Source organism: Eretmochelys imbricata, chromosome 3, assembly GCF_965152235.1.
Source record: "Eretmochelys imbricata isolate rEreImb1 chromosome 3, rEreImb1.hap1, whole genome shotgun sequence".
Taxonomy (NCBI): Eukaryota; Metazoa; Chordata; order Testudines; family Cheloniidae; genus Eretmochelys; species Eretmochelys imbricata.
In genome coordinates, this window is record NC_135574.1 from 12,479,040 (window position 1) to 12,492,841 (window position 13,802).

General features: G+C 39.3%; 1 protein-coding gene across 1 annotated transcript in view; it reads left to right on the top strand.

Annotated features, from left to right (window-relative positions):
• PKHD1 (PKHD1 ciliary IPT domain containing fibrocystin/polyductin) overlaps positions 1 to 13,802 on the top strand; it is a 370,485-nt gene that overhangs the window by 256,807 nt on the left and 99,876 nt on the right. The window contains exons 52-54 of the mRNA XM_077811517.1: positions 7,478 to 7,591; positions 11,205 to 11,292; positions 13,636 to 13,790. Of these exons, the coding sequence (XP_077667643.1) occupies positions 7,478 to 7,591; positions 11,205 to 11,292; positions 13,636 to 13,790 (357 nt within the window). The remainder of the gene's footprint in view (positions 1 to 7,477; positions 7,592 to 11,204; positions 11,293 to 13,635; positions 13,791 to 13,802) is intronic.

The window sequence follows — 13,802 nt, forward strand, 5'->3', positions numbered from 1 at the left end:
TAAAATCATGTTTGTTGCTCTTCTCTGGACTTTCTCCAATTTGTCCACATCTTTCCTGAAATGTGTCCCTCCCAGAACTGGACACAGTTGAGGCCTAATCAGTGTGGAGTAGAGCAGAAGAATTATTTCTCATGTCTTGCTTACAACACTCCTGCTAACACATCCCAGAATGATATTTGCTTTTATTTTTGCAACAGTGTTACACTGTTGACTCATATTTAGCTTGCGATCCACTATGACCCCCAGACCCCTTTCTGCAGTACTCCTGCCTAGGCAGTCATTTCCCATTTTGTGTGTGTGCAACTGATAGATTGTCCCTTCCTAAGTGAAGTACTTTGCATATAGGCAGCTGTCTGGCTCCTCCCTGGTTTCAGCTGCCTTTTCAGGCTTCTGGGCTCTTCTTTACAGTGAAGAGCATGGACATCTGATGAAGCAACTGGAAAGGAGAAAAAGAAGCCAGCACTATGTGACAAGTCAACTCTTTGTTGACCACCAGTAAATATTCTGCAGACTGAGTGTCCATTGACCAGAGTTCACGAATAGCTGACCCAATAAAATCCAAGAAGGCTTGGATTCAGATAACACATCAAACTGACAGGTGTGGCCACTACACTTAATTCTGCAAAATACTCTTGCCCATGGAACGCAAAAAGTTCTAAGCACAAGAGATTACTTGGCTTCCTTTTACAACCACTGCTGTGCAGCAGTGCTGCAAAGAAAAGGGAGACACCAACAATTCTGGGAAAGAATTGATAGGGCTTATTATGGAAAACGAAACAATGTCAGCAACCGTAGCTAGAATAACACTGAAATGTGACAACAATGGAAAGTACTTTTCAAGCCAAACGGCAAAATAAGGTCCAGGTTGCATTCTGCAAATAAGCCCAAGAGAGAGTGCAACTGGCTTTTTCTCTGCTCAGCCCTGCGTTGTTTTAACTAGACTTTCCATAGTAAGGATTCTTCACTGCACATTTGAGCCAGGCTTTCACCTGGGTTTAGTCGACCCTCGCTACCATCCAAACAGAAAAGTCTCTGACCTGAATTAGGAGGCGCTTTGAGCTACCTTACCCAGATGGGAGGATGGGTTAGAACTGGGGCTCTGCTTTCACTGGGACTGGAACCTGCCCACATCAAAGTGAGGACCCAAGCAAAATCACTCGAGTGCTGATAATCGTCCGATGCCCTTCTCGCAAGTCCCACAAAGAACTGACCAGTTCTCCCACAAGTGACTGGGACAGAATCCTAGAGCATCTCCTCACAAAGAATCATGGGATATGTCCCCAGGCACACATGGGCAAGTGCAAAAACAGTGAGGACATAGTAATGTACATAGGGCTTTGCAGTGGTCAGTACCCGGGTGCCAATCTCACAGGTTAACTGGGTAGTGAGGACAGTCCCATAGTCAAAAAGTGCTTGAGTGAAATGATGTGCCTTCACTGGGCCCCGTTGATCAGTTAACACCATCTCTCACATGCATGCTAATCCTGATCTCCTGAGCCTGCAAATACTTACCCACATGGGTGAATCATTACAATGATCCTTAACACTGTGGTCTTTCAGAACACTGTACAGACATAACAGATCAGTCCTCCCAACACCCCTGCAGAGTTGACAAGTGTTATAGTGTTGGCAACACATAGTATTGAAAATTATGAGAATGGCTTAAGAATCATGGTTTAAAGACATTCATTTTGGGTTCTTTTTTAAGTATCCCTTCTGGGATTGGAGCATTTAGGGTTCACACTTTCAAGCTTTTCTCCACAACCATTAGAAATGTAGTTCTTTTTTTAAAAAAAAAGTAAGCTGAGATTTGGTTGTATTCACATGGACCTTTCCAATGATGTTTTGCTGGCCAACCAGTTTACACACACACACATTTATAAAGGTAAACATTTTATAACCACCAGGAAAAAATATCTCACCAAAAATTATAAATCCCCAACTTGGTGGGGTACGTCTGTGGTTAGAAAAATATTGTAATGGGTGAGGAATAACTGAAAGGCTCCAACATGGTGTGTGGTGTCTTAGAGTGGCTGAGAACATCATTCAAGGAAGTAAGGATGACTTGGGGGATTTAGGAATGGGATACAAAGCTTTAGGCTTAGATCCTTAGTGGCTGAAAGTTGTAGTCATATGTTGTCTGTCTGCTGTCCTTTCTGAAAAGAATCTCTGGTCACGGTCCAATTTACACCAGTTATTGGTGGTCTCAGCAAAGAGGCCAAGGATTGACTGGACCATGAAAGAATGACTTCCCTCCTTGCTCTAGAGGAAGGACCAGCAGCAAAGATAAGAGATGCATTAGCTGTAGAGTGGAGGAAGATTGTGCTTCCTGTACTGCATAGGTGATACATAAAGGACATAAATCTCCAGGAATGTCAGTCTGGCACTGCTAGGGAACCTTGAATTTGCTAATTAATTAATTTTTTGAAGGCTCTTAAAGAGGAATGTTTCTTTAGGATACAAAGTTTTCTCTCTCTCTCTCTCTTATTCGTATATATATATTCCACCAAAACTGTAATTTTAAAATATGAAAAGAACATAACAGGCTGGCTAATTTTGCACAGATTTGTTTTATTCTACATCTGCTGAGGTTTTCTGTTGCATAATTGATTTAATCTCTAATTTTAGAGGAACGCTGAACTCTTTTACTGGACTCTGCATATATTTCTCTAGGGCACAAATTGTCCTACTTTTTCCTCCCTTGTATCTGTTCAGTGCTAGGCCATTTTCTTCTGAGACTGTAAACTACCCTTGGTGAAATAAATGAAGTCACAGTTGGAATACGGTTTACTGTATAGACTTATCACCACAAGATAAGAGCAACATCACACACCAAAATTTTCTGAACATTTTCCTCTCTTCTGCTCTATTAACATCTTTCTGTTGGCCTGGAAGAGCATTTTATGGGGTGTGGTTTAGAACTGATAATGTTACACCAGAAAAGAAAGCAAGTGGATGGAGGGAGGAAAAGGATGGTCCAGTGGTTAAAAGTGCTAAGTAAAGACTTGAGAGACTCAGGTTCAATTCCCAACCCTGCCTTTTACTTCCTATGTGACCTTAAGGAAGCTACTTAGTTTCTGTATGCCACAGTTCCCCATGTGAATGTATATACCTACTTCCCTGGGGTATCATGAGATGCTCAAATACTATGCTAATGGGGGTTATATAAGTACCAGAGCCATAAGGTAAGAATTAACCTCATAACATGATCAGATAACTTCATGAGATTCACATGTCTTTACTGGTAGGCCACAGATACTGAGTACCTCTATTTCCAGTGGCAGTTGTGAGTGCTCAAGACCTCTGAAAATAAGGTGCCAAAAAATGTTGGCCAGGGCTCATGCTAGGTTTGATATTTAGCTGTATTTGGCTTTTGTAGAACAAACTCTTTTTGCTTAATTGATATGCATTGCATGGAAGATAAACTACAAAGCATGCTACATGGTTTATTCTCTTTCATTTTAATTTGCATGATAAATCTGGCAGCGCTGGACATAAATTGGTTTCAAGAACATATTTTCATAGAACTGGTTAAAGTATTTACAGCTTCTAATATTTTGCTGCTTCCCACCCAGAGATGTTCTCTGTTAGCTCACACATTTGGACCTTGATGTGGAATTTCATTGTAACTATGGGATACGGAGGGCTAGTAAGTGTTCTCAGTATTTTTAATGAGGTTTCAATATATTATGTGTGGGCTTCATGTATTATCAAACCTTACCAGTTTAGTTTTAGTTTAGATAGGCTATTTTCAAGGACCTCTAACTTTAAACATGGGTACATAACCCATGGATAAAGTCTGTTTTATAGCTCAAATTCAGCAAAGCACTTCAGTATATGCTTAATCACAGTGAAGTCAATGTGAAGTTAAAGTTAAGCACGTGCTTAAATGCTTTGATGGCTAAAGACGAACAGAAGCACATTCTTAAAGTTGATAGATTCCAAAGCCAGAAGGGACCACTGTGATTATCTCATCTGACCTCTTGTATAACAAAAAGCCATAGATCTTCCCCAAAATAATTTTGAGAGATTTTTTTTATCCAATCTTGATTTTAATATTGCCAGTGATGGAGAATTCACCACAACCCTTGGTAAATTGTTCCAATGGTTAATTTCTCTGTGTTTAAAAAAAGGACACCTTATTTCCAGTCTCAATTTGTCTAGCTTCAGCTTCCAGCCATTGGAGCATGTTATATCTTTCTTTTGCTAGATTGAAGAGCCCATTATTAATATTTGTTCCCATTGTAGATACTTACAGACTGTAATCAAGTCACCCGGTAACTTTCTCTCTGTTAAGCTAAATAGATAGTCTCAAGGAGATCAATCACTATAAGGCATATTTTCTAATCCTTTAATTATTCCTGTGGCTTTTCTCTGTACCCTCTACAATTTATCAACATCCTTCTTGAATGATGGACACCAAAACAGGAGACAGTATTCCAGGAGCAGTTGCACCAGTGCCAAATACAGAGGTAAAATAACCTCTTTCCTCCTACTTGTGATTCCCATGGTTAGGCGTCCCAGGATCGCATTAGCCTTTTTGGCCACTGTGTTGCACAGGGAGTTTATGTTCACCTAATTATCCACCACTACCCTCAAATCTTTCTCAGATTCACTGCTTCCCAAGATGGAGTCCCACCTCCTGTAAAGATGGCCTACATCGTTTGTTTCTAGACATACACATTTACATTTAGCCATCTTAAAATGCATGTTGTTTGCTCTCACCCAGCATACCAAGCAATCCAGATTGGTCTTTACCACTGATCCTCTTCATTATTTACCACTTCCCCAATTTTTGTGTCATCTGCAAACTTTATCAGTGATGATTTTATGTTTTCTTCCAGGCCATTAATAAAAATATTAAATAGCATAGGGTCAAGAACCAGGCTCTGCAGGACCCCACTAGAAACACACCTCTTTGATGATGATTTCCCATGTACATTACATTTTGAAACCTATCATTTAGCCAGTGTTTAATCCATTTAATTTGTGCCCTATTAATTTTATATCTTTTTAGTATTTTACTCAAAATCTCTTGTGATACCAAGTCTAAGTGTATTACATCAACACTATTACCTTTATCAACCAAACTTGTGACCTCATCAAAAGAAAAAAAGGTGGCAAGATAGTTTGGCAGGATCTATTTTCCATAAACCCATGTTGATTGGCATTAATTATATTATCTTCCTTTAATTTTTTATTAATTGAGTCCTGTATCAGCTGCTCCATTATCTTGCATGGGATTGATGTCAGACTGACAGGCCTATAATTACCTAGGTCATCCCATTTAGCCTTTTTTACATTAGCTGTCTCCCAGTCTTCTTGAACTTCCTCAGTGTTCTGAGACTTGTTGAAAAACAACATAAATGGTGCAGTGAGCTCCTCAATCTGCTTTTTTAAAACTCTTGGAGGTGAGTTGTCTGGACCTTCTGATTTAAAATATCTAACTTGTGTAGCTTCTACTTAACATCCTCCCAAGATACCAGTGGAATTGAAAGAGTGCCATCATAGGATATGACTACATCATCTGTTTTTTTTCCCCAAATAAACAACATAAATATTTATTGCACATTTCTGACTTTTCTGCATTATTGTTAATGCTACCATGTTCATCTTGTAATGGGCAAATACCGAAGTCAGGATTCATTTTGTTCCTAATATGCTTAAAAAATTCCTCCTTATTGTCCTTAACTCTGAAGGCCATAGATTTCACCTTGTGTTCCTTTGCTTTCCCTATCACTTTTCTACAATTTTTAGCATCTGATTTATATTCATTACGTTCAACTTTTCCTTTCTTTCATTATATATCATTTTTTAAAATTGTTATGGGTGCCTTCACGTCCCCTCTAAACAAGGACATTTTTTAACCAATATGGCCTTCCTCCTTGATAGTGCGATTACAGGTTTTTGTGTATCTAGTAAAGTATTCTTAAACATTCCCGATTATCATTCACATTTTTCTGATTAAAATCTTCCTCCCAGCTGCTTTGCTCATAATTGTTTTAAGCTTTATAAAATTGGCTTTAAAAGCACCAAGTGTATATATATATCTGGTCTAGATTTTACTCTGTTTGCATATTATAAATGTGATCAAGTCATGATCACGTCTACCAAAGTTATCATGAATTTTTAGTTTTGTGATCAGTTCCTCTTTGTCTGTCAAGATGAGGTCTAATATAGAATCCCCCCATGTTGGATGCAATACTTTTTGAGTTAGGAAATTATCATCTATAATATTTAGAAATTCCAAGGATGTTTTAATCCTGACAGCATTAGAACTCCAGCTTATGTCTCTCAAATTGAAGTTCCCCATGATCATGCAGCTTTTTCCCTACACATTATGGATAGATACGTAAGGCACTGGTTATGCTGTCCCTAGTGTAATTTGGAGGTATGCAGCAGACACCAACTATTACCCCATCTTGTGCTTTATGTGTTTGGACGTTGATCCATAAGCATTCAAGTTGATTTTCTTCCAAGTTATCCACATGTGAGACATTCCCTAGCTGCTCATGCCAGGGTGTGGCTAAAGCTCTCTATCGGAAAGGGGCATCCAGGGTCGTTCCAAGTTATAAGTGACTCAGAAACAGGTAGTGCCATTTTTTAAATAAAGTGCCACTCCTGCTCCCCTTTTGTCCACTCAATCCTTCCTAAATAGGTATTATCATTAATTTTAACCTTCCAATCATGGGACCCATCCAACCAGGTTTCAATAATACTAACTAGATTTAGTTTATGCTCATAAATGAGCATTCCAATTCCCCTTGTTTATTACCCAGGCTTTTACCATTGGTGTATAGGCAATTCAAGAATTTCTTCGCTTTGTGTCCTTTTGTTCCTTGATTAATTTTATCAAAATCTCAATTTTGTGCTGAGTGGCCATATCTTCCCTTTTTTTTCCCTCCCCTTTTGTTATTAGTTTAATGCTCTCCTGACTATTCTAGCTAGCCTGTCCTCACTGAGGTGGAGGCCTTCCAAACTATTCAGCCCCCTCTCCCCATAGAAGGTGGACCAATGTTCCACAAAACCAAAACCCTGCACCCTACACTCTTACTTATCTAACAGTTCACCTCCAGAATCTTCTACATTCCTTTGCTCTTGGGACAGGAAGGATCTCTGAAAAGATCTCTTAGACCTTCTTCTTCTTCAGCATGTTTTGGAGTTCCGTGAAATTATCTTCTATCTCTGAGATATCATACAATGAAGGATACACACATAGTTTGCTTAATTGAGGCATATATCACTAAACTCAGCCTTCTTCATAGATTCATAGATTCTAAAGTCAGAAGGGACCATTGTGATCATCTAGTCTGACATCCTGGACAACACATGTCAAAGGACTTCCCTGAATTAACTCCTGTTTGAACTAGAGCATATCTTCTAGAAAAAAAACATTCAATTCTTCTAATATATACTCTTCTCTTCCTTTCATCATCACAATGGCTGCTGAAACCCTCCTCCCCCTTCTTTATTACAGGTACTTTTCAACATCCCCTAGAAAGAGGAATGAAGCTATTGATCCTTCTTCGGGCATCTGAGGGAGTTTATTGTGATCGTTTGGATGGAATAAGTGTTCACCCAGGAACTATTGGTATGAAAAACATATTTGCTTTGTCATGGAAAAAGCAAATTGTGGAATAACCAATTTACTGCAGTTGAGCCTGGTACTCGGTAGTGACCCACCACCCATTTGCAGAAAAATGCCTCAGTGAGAGAGAGACAGGTTTTTAAGATGAAGCTAACAAGAATATTTCCTATTCTACCCTTATAAGGCCAAATCTTGGAGACCTTATTCAATATTTTTTTCCAGTCAAAATTCCACTGAAGTCAGTGAGAGGTTGCCTGAGTTAAGGGCTGCAGGATCTGACTCCTTAGGGTCATTTGGGAAACCAAAGCTAAAGCTGAAAGGATGCAGATTCACGTTGGGTTAATCTCTCTTCATAAAGTCACACATCATTTTCAGAATTCCAAACCTAGATGTTTTCAGACATCCAAATCCACCTGACCTCCTGGTTTCATAGTGTTGTTATGTTTCTGATGGTGATAGACCCCATTTTCTAATGTTATCTGTACAGACATGTGCCTACTTATGGTGAAAGGAGGATGGATGACTCTGAAGCACAAAAATGGGCAACTGAAAATCTGGGTTATGAGCTACGTTCACAAAGGAACTTAGGCACCTAGAAAATCATTGGGATTCATAAAGCCTGAGTTACACACTCAGGCTTCACATGAATGGAGGGACCTAGGCGCCTAAGAATGACTTCTACAAAAGCCAGCATGCTAGTCAGCTCCCCACGTAATGTAGCCAATTAAAGATGCCAACAAGAGGGATAGCCCACCAGTCTCAAGGAATTCAATATCTATATCCAGGCACAAGGGAGGTGCCTCCCTCTTCTTGGGATTCTCAGTCACAAGCCCCTCTCTTGGAGTTAGGTGCCTATACTGTTTTTGTTGGATTTTTTTGTTGTTTTTCTTTTTTCAGGCAATGATAGCAACCTCCTTTGGCCCAATGGTTAGGGCACTCACCTGGTAGGTAAGATCCCCTGATTCAGGGTGGGAGGGGTTTAAACAGGGACCTGAAACCTCTTAGGTGAGTCCTCTATCCACTGGCCTATGGGACATTCTGATATTAGGCTCCCTCAGTCTCTCTTGTTGAAGCTTTTGTGCTCTGGACTAATAAATAAAGAATCAATGGAGAAAGAGGAATGAATTCTGGCTCTCCCACATCTTGGCTGAGTGTTCTAACCATCAGGATCTAGAGTGATATTCTCTCTCTCTCTCTCTCTCTGGCTCATTGACTCTTTACGTATTTATCCAAAGTAGAACAGCTTCCACAGGGGAGCCCAGCATCAGAATATCTAATAAACCAGTGGTTTGACCTGAATTGAAATATTCAATTTGTTGAAATGGTCCAAAAAGTTTCATTTTGAGTCAGTTCACATTAAACTGCGTTTTTCCTTGCGGTGTCACTTTGCCTCATGGGTTCCCTGACAGAACTACATTTTCCATGATGCAGTTCAGTCTCCCCTCTAACCAAGTGACATGGTGCATCGTGGGAGATGTAGTTTGGCAAAGGCGCGTGGCCCGTAGGAGAGAATGGGGGCATCAGGCACCTGAACTGCAATTCCCATGAGGCAGTGTGCCATCATAGGGAAATGCAGTGTAAGGTTGAACTGACTCTAAATATTTCAGGTCAGTTCAACAAACCAAAATAAAACATTTCAATTTGGGAACACTGAAATGTTTCTTTTCAGTAGAAAGTGCTGAAACAAAATGTTTCACCATTTCCAAATTGAAATATTTTGCAAAGTTTCATTATCTGAAAAGTTTCAGTATTTTAATTTTTCATCCTGATTTGGAACAAAAAGCAAATGTTGAAATATCAGAATTTCCGATGACAGAAATTCTGGTGTTCATTCAGTTGTATTATTTATCTTTTATTAAAAAAAATTGTAGTATTTACTAGGGCTGTCAATTAATCACAATTAACTCATGCAATTAACTCAAAAATTAATCGTGATTAAAAAAATTAATCGTGATTAATCACACTTATAACAATTGAATATCAATTTAAATGTATTAAATATTTTGGATGTTTTTCTACATTTTCAATAGTGATTTCAATTACAACACAGAATACAAAGTGTCCAGTGCTCACTTTATATTATTATTTTTTATTACAAATATATGCACTCTACAAATGATAAACAAAAGAAGTAGTAGTTTTCAGTTCACCTCATACAAGTACTGTAGTGCAGTCTCTTTATTGTGAAGGTGTAACTTACAAATGCAGATTTTTTTTTTTTTTTGGTTATATAACTGCACTCAAAAACAAAACAGTGTAAAACTTTAGAGCCTACAAGTCCACTCAGTCCAACTTCTTATTCTGCTAGTCACTAAGACAAGCAAGTTTGTTTACACTTAGGGGAGATACTGCTGCTTGCTTCTTATTTACAATGTCACCTGAAAGTGAGAACAAGTGTTCGCATGACACTTTTGTAGTTGGCGTTGCAAAGTATTTACGTGTCAGATATGCAAAGTATTTACGTGTCAGATAGCCATATGTATGCCCCTTCATGTTTCGGCCACCATTCCGGAAGACATGCTTCCATTCTGATGATTCTTGTTAAAAAAATAATGTGTCAATTAAATTTGTGACTGAACTCCTTGGGGGGAGAATTGTATGTCTCCTGCTCTGTTTTACCTGACTCAGATGATGAAAATGAACATGCGTCAGTCCACACACTGCTTTTGATCATTATCAAGCAGAACGCATCATCAGCATGAAAACGTGTCCTCTGGAATGATGGTTGAAGCATGAGGGGACATATGAATCTTTAGTGCATCTGGCATGTAAATATCGTGGAACACCAGCTACAACAGTGCCGTGCGAATGCCTGTTCTCACTTTCAGGTGACATTGTAAACAAGAAGCAGGCTGCATTATCTCCTGCAAATTGTAACTAATCTTGTTTGTATGAGTGATTTTCTGACCAAGAAGTAGGACTGAGTGGCTTTGTAGGCTCTAAAGGTTTATGTTGTTTTATTTTTGAATGCAGGGTTTTTTGGTACATAAATCTACATTTCTAAGTTCAACTTTCATGATAAAGAGATTGCACTACAGTGCTTGTATGAGGTGAATTGAAAAATATTTTCTGTTTGTTTTTTACAGTGCAAATATTTGTAATAAAAAATAAATATAACGTGACCACTGTACACTTTGTATTCTGTGTTGTAATTGAAATTAATATATTTGAAAATGTAGTAAACATCCAAAAATATTTAAAATAAATGGTATTCTATTGTTGTTTAACAGCGCGATTAATTTTTTGATAGCTTGACAGCCCTCATATTTACTTATTTACTTAAGTTAAGATTTTGAAAGCCAGTTAGGTGTTTTGCTACATAACTTTAATTTCATGGGACTTCTGTGATGAAATCGTCTACTTGTCTTTGTAATCCACAACCTTATTTTACTAATTACCTATTTCTAGTCCTGAATATGGGCAGTATTCACTTTGAAATTCAAATGAATGTTCATGTGATTCTCTCAGGTCTAGTCCAGGTGCAAAATGTATTGAAATCTTCAAAACTCTTTTGACCACACTTGACAATTTTTTCCTTGCATTAAGCCATTAGCACTCTAAGTTCAGCTGAAGTCTTGCTCCTTCCTCAGCTTTTGGCTTTATATCTCTGTTCCAGGGGTTTATGGGAAGGTGCAGATTCATAGTGCTTATCCTAGGAAATCCTGGACACGTCTTGGGAGTGACATTGCACCCGGCAATGAAAGGTGAGTTTTTACCCAGGTGTGCCTCCAGGTAATGAATTTGGCTTTCTGTGTTCACTTCTGATGTGGTCACGTCTAGAAGCCCCAGCTGAAATAAGGGCCCATTGTGTTAGTGTCACGGATCCAGTCAGGCTCTCCCTTCTGGCCGCTCACCAGATTGCTGTGAAGGGGATCACAGCTGCTGGATCCCTGGGTGTTTTAAGCCTCCATATTCTGAACAGAGCCCAGGCAGTGTCCCAGTCTTGGGTTCCCTAAGCACATTTGGAGTGCAGAGTTCTCTGTCTAATGCTCCCTGCTGAGAGCTGTGACCGGACAGCCCGGCTGTCCAGCCTCTGGAACCAGTGCTGGCTCCTGTGACTCCCCCTGTAACTTAAACACACCCTCTCCCAGAATCCCACTGAAGATGCAAGCCTTCTGGGACTCTCAGGAGGCACATGGTAGTTGTGGCATATCATGCACACAGACACTTTGCATAGAGCTCTACAACTTCTGCTGCTCTTTACATAGAAATACACAGGTCCATACAAAAATAATAAACCCTATCTGCATTTCCCCTTACTGCAGTTCCCGTTCCCTTGGGGGTACTTGGGGGACCATCTGTATTCAGGAAGGCAGGGTCCAGCCCTCCCACCCCAGCCTCATCTGGTTTCTGCAGCAGCTTCCTTCACCATAAGCTAGTGAAAATGGCCAAAGAGAGAACAAAGAGAGCAACTTGTGTCCTGTATTACCTAACGGTCTCCTGTCAGGTGACTCCCTGGTCAGCATCAGCAGGTGACTACAGGACAGATCATGGGTTGGAGAAAGAAGTGTTATCATCCCTGTTTTAGAGATGGGAAACAGAGGCACAAAGAGATTAAGTGACTTGTCCATGGTCATACAGGGAAAACATGGCACAGCAAGAAATTGAACTCGGATCTACCAAGTCTCAATCCAATGCCGTAACCACACATTTACATACTTTGTCTTTTATGTTTGCCTTTCTTTAGTGTAAAGCAGGTTAGTAAAGGCTGATACAGTGTATCAAAGTGGGTCATTTATGAAAGAGGATGCTGAGATCAGGAAAAGTCATGGGTTTTCAGATAAGATTTGATGGAGATTCCTTACAGTGGATGCAGAGAAACTGTTCCTGATAGTGGCCATGGTACAGGATTTATTACCCACTGAGGAGACACTATGAGGAAGGAAATCTTGTTATTTAGGCACATAGAGAATGCACCAGAGAACAGGCCTCAGTTACCATAGTGATGGCAGTGGTAAAAGAACTAAAGCTGGTCAGCAAACTTTTGTTTTGTTTTTCCCTCTGTCAAAAATTTCTATAAGAGCAAAAAACAAAACTTCTTTGAAATTTTTCAGATTGTGGTAATAAAACTATAACCTGATTTTTTAAAAATGTTTTTGACAATCAACACCCAAAAAAGATTCATATGAAAACCTAACATTGTTTTGGTTTTCAGAGAAAAATGTTCAGTTTTGGCATTTTTCGATGGAAGAAAAGGATGAGAGGAAGGATGGTCCAATGGTTAGGGCACTAGGATTTAGGGTTCACATCTCTGCTCTGCCACAGACTGCCCGTGTGACCTGAGCAAGTCACTTAGTCTTTCTGTTCTTCAGTTCCCCGCCTGTTAAATGGAGATAAAATCATTTCTATACCTCACAGGGTTGTCACAGTAAAGTTTATGAGGCTGTCATATACTATGGTAATGGGGCCCTGTAAATACCTAAGGTAGATAAAACCCCAAAAGACATTCCCATTTCAACAAAAAAGCCATTTTCTGTCAAAAAATAACTTTTTCATATAAAATTTTTGAGCAGTTCTAATAAGAACCTAGATAGCCAGGAAGAAATAAGATTAGATTAGATACAGGAGATGGGCAAGTCAATGGAAGAACTTTAAGCTAGGGGAAGGGTTTTTATATTGAATAAACTGAGTTACAGTAGGTTTCTGAGTACTCTAGGCTGTATTTCAATTTCCAACCATGAGTCAGCAATGAATCAGAGAATTAAATGACAGAAAGAGTCAGCTGACAATTAAAAGGAGGAATTTCTTAATTAGTTAAGATGAGAGAAAATGAAAGCCTAGCTGCCTAGCTCAGTATTTCAGCAGATTAATGGCTGAGATGATGGCTAATGCAGGCCATGTTTCTCATCTGACTTTCTGTAGTCCACTTATCAAACTTCTTAGAAATGTATATGTTCACACACTAAAGGAAGTGGGTTTATGTAGCTCATTGGGTATTCTTCGCTAGTTTTGCCAAGACAAGATTATTGATCTCTTTCAGGAATTCCACGAACATAGCCTTTCTCATAGCTTAAACAGGATGTCACTTAACTTTTGTGGGGTTACAGGATTTGGGTCGAGGATGAAGTGGACTGGAGTCCTGGTGGAAACATTGTCATCAGTTCCTCCTCCTATGATGCTCACCAAGCTGAGGTAGTCACACTTGAAGAAATAAATGGTCACAGCATAAGATTCCAGGAACGTCTCCTCCACAGGCATATTGGTAAGAAATCTG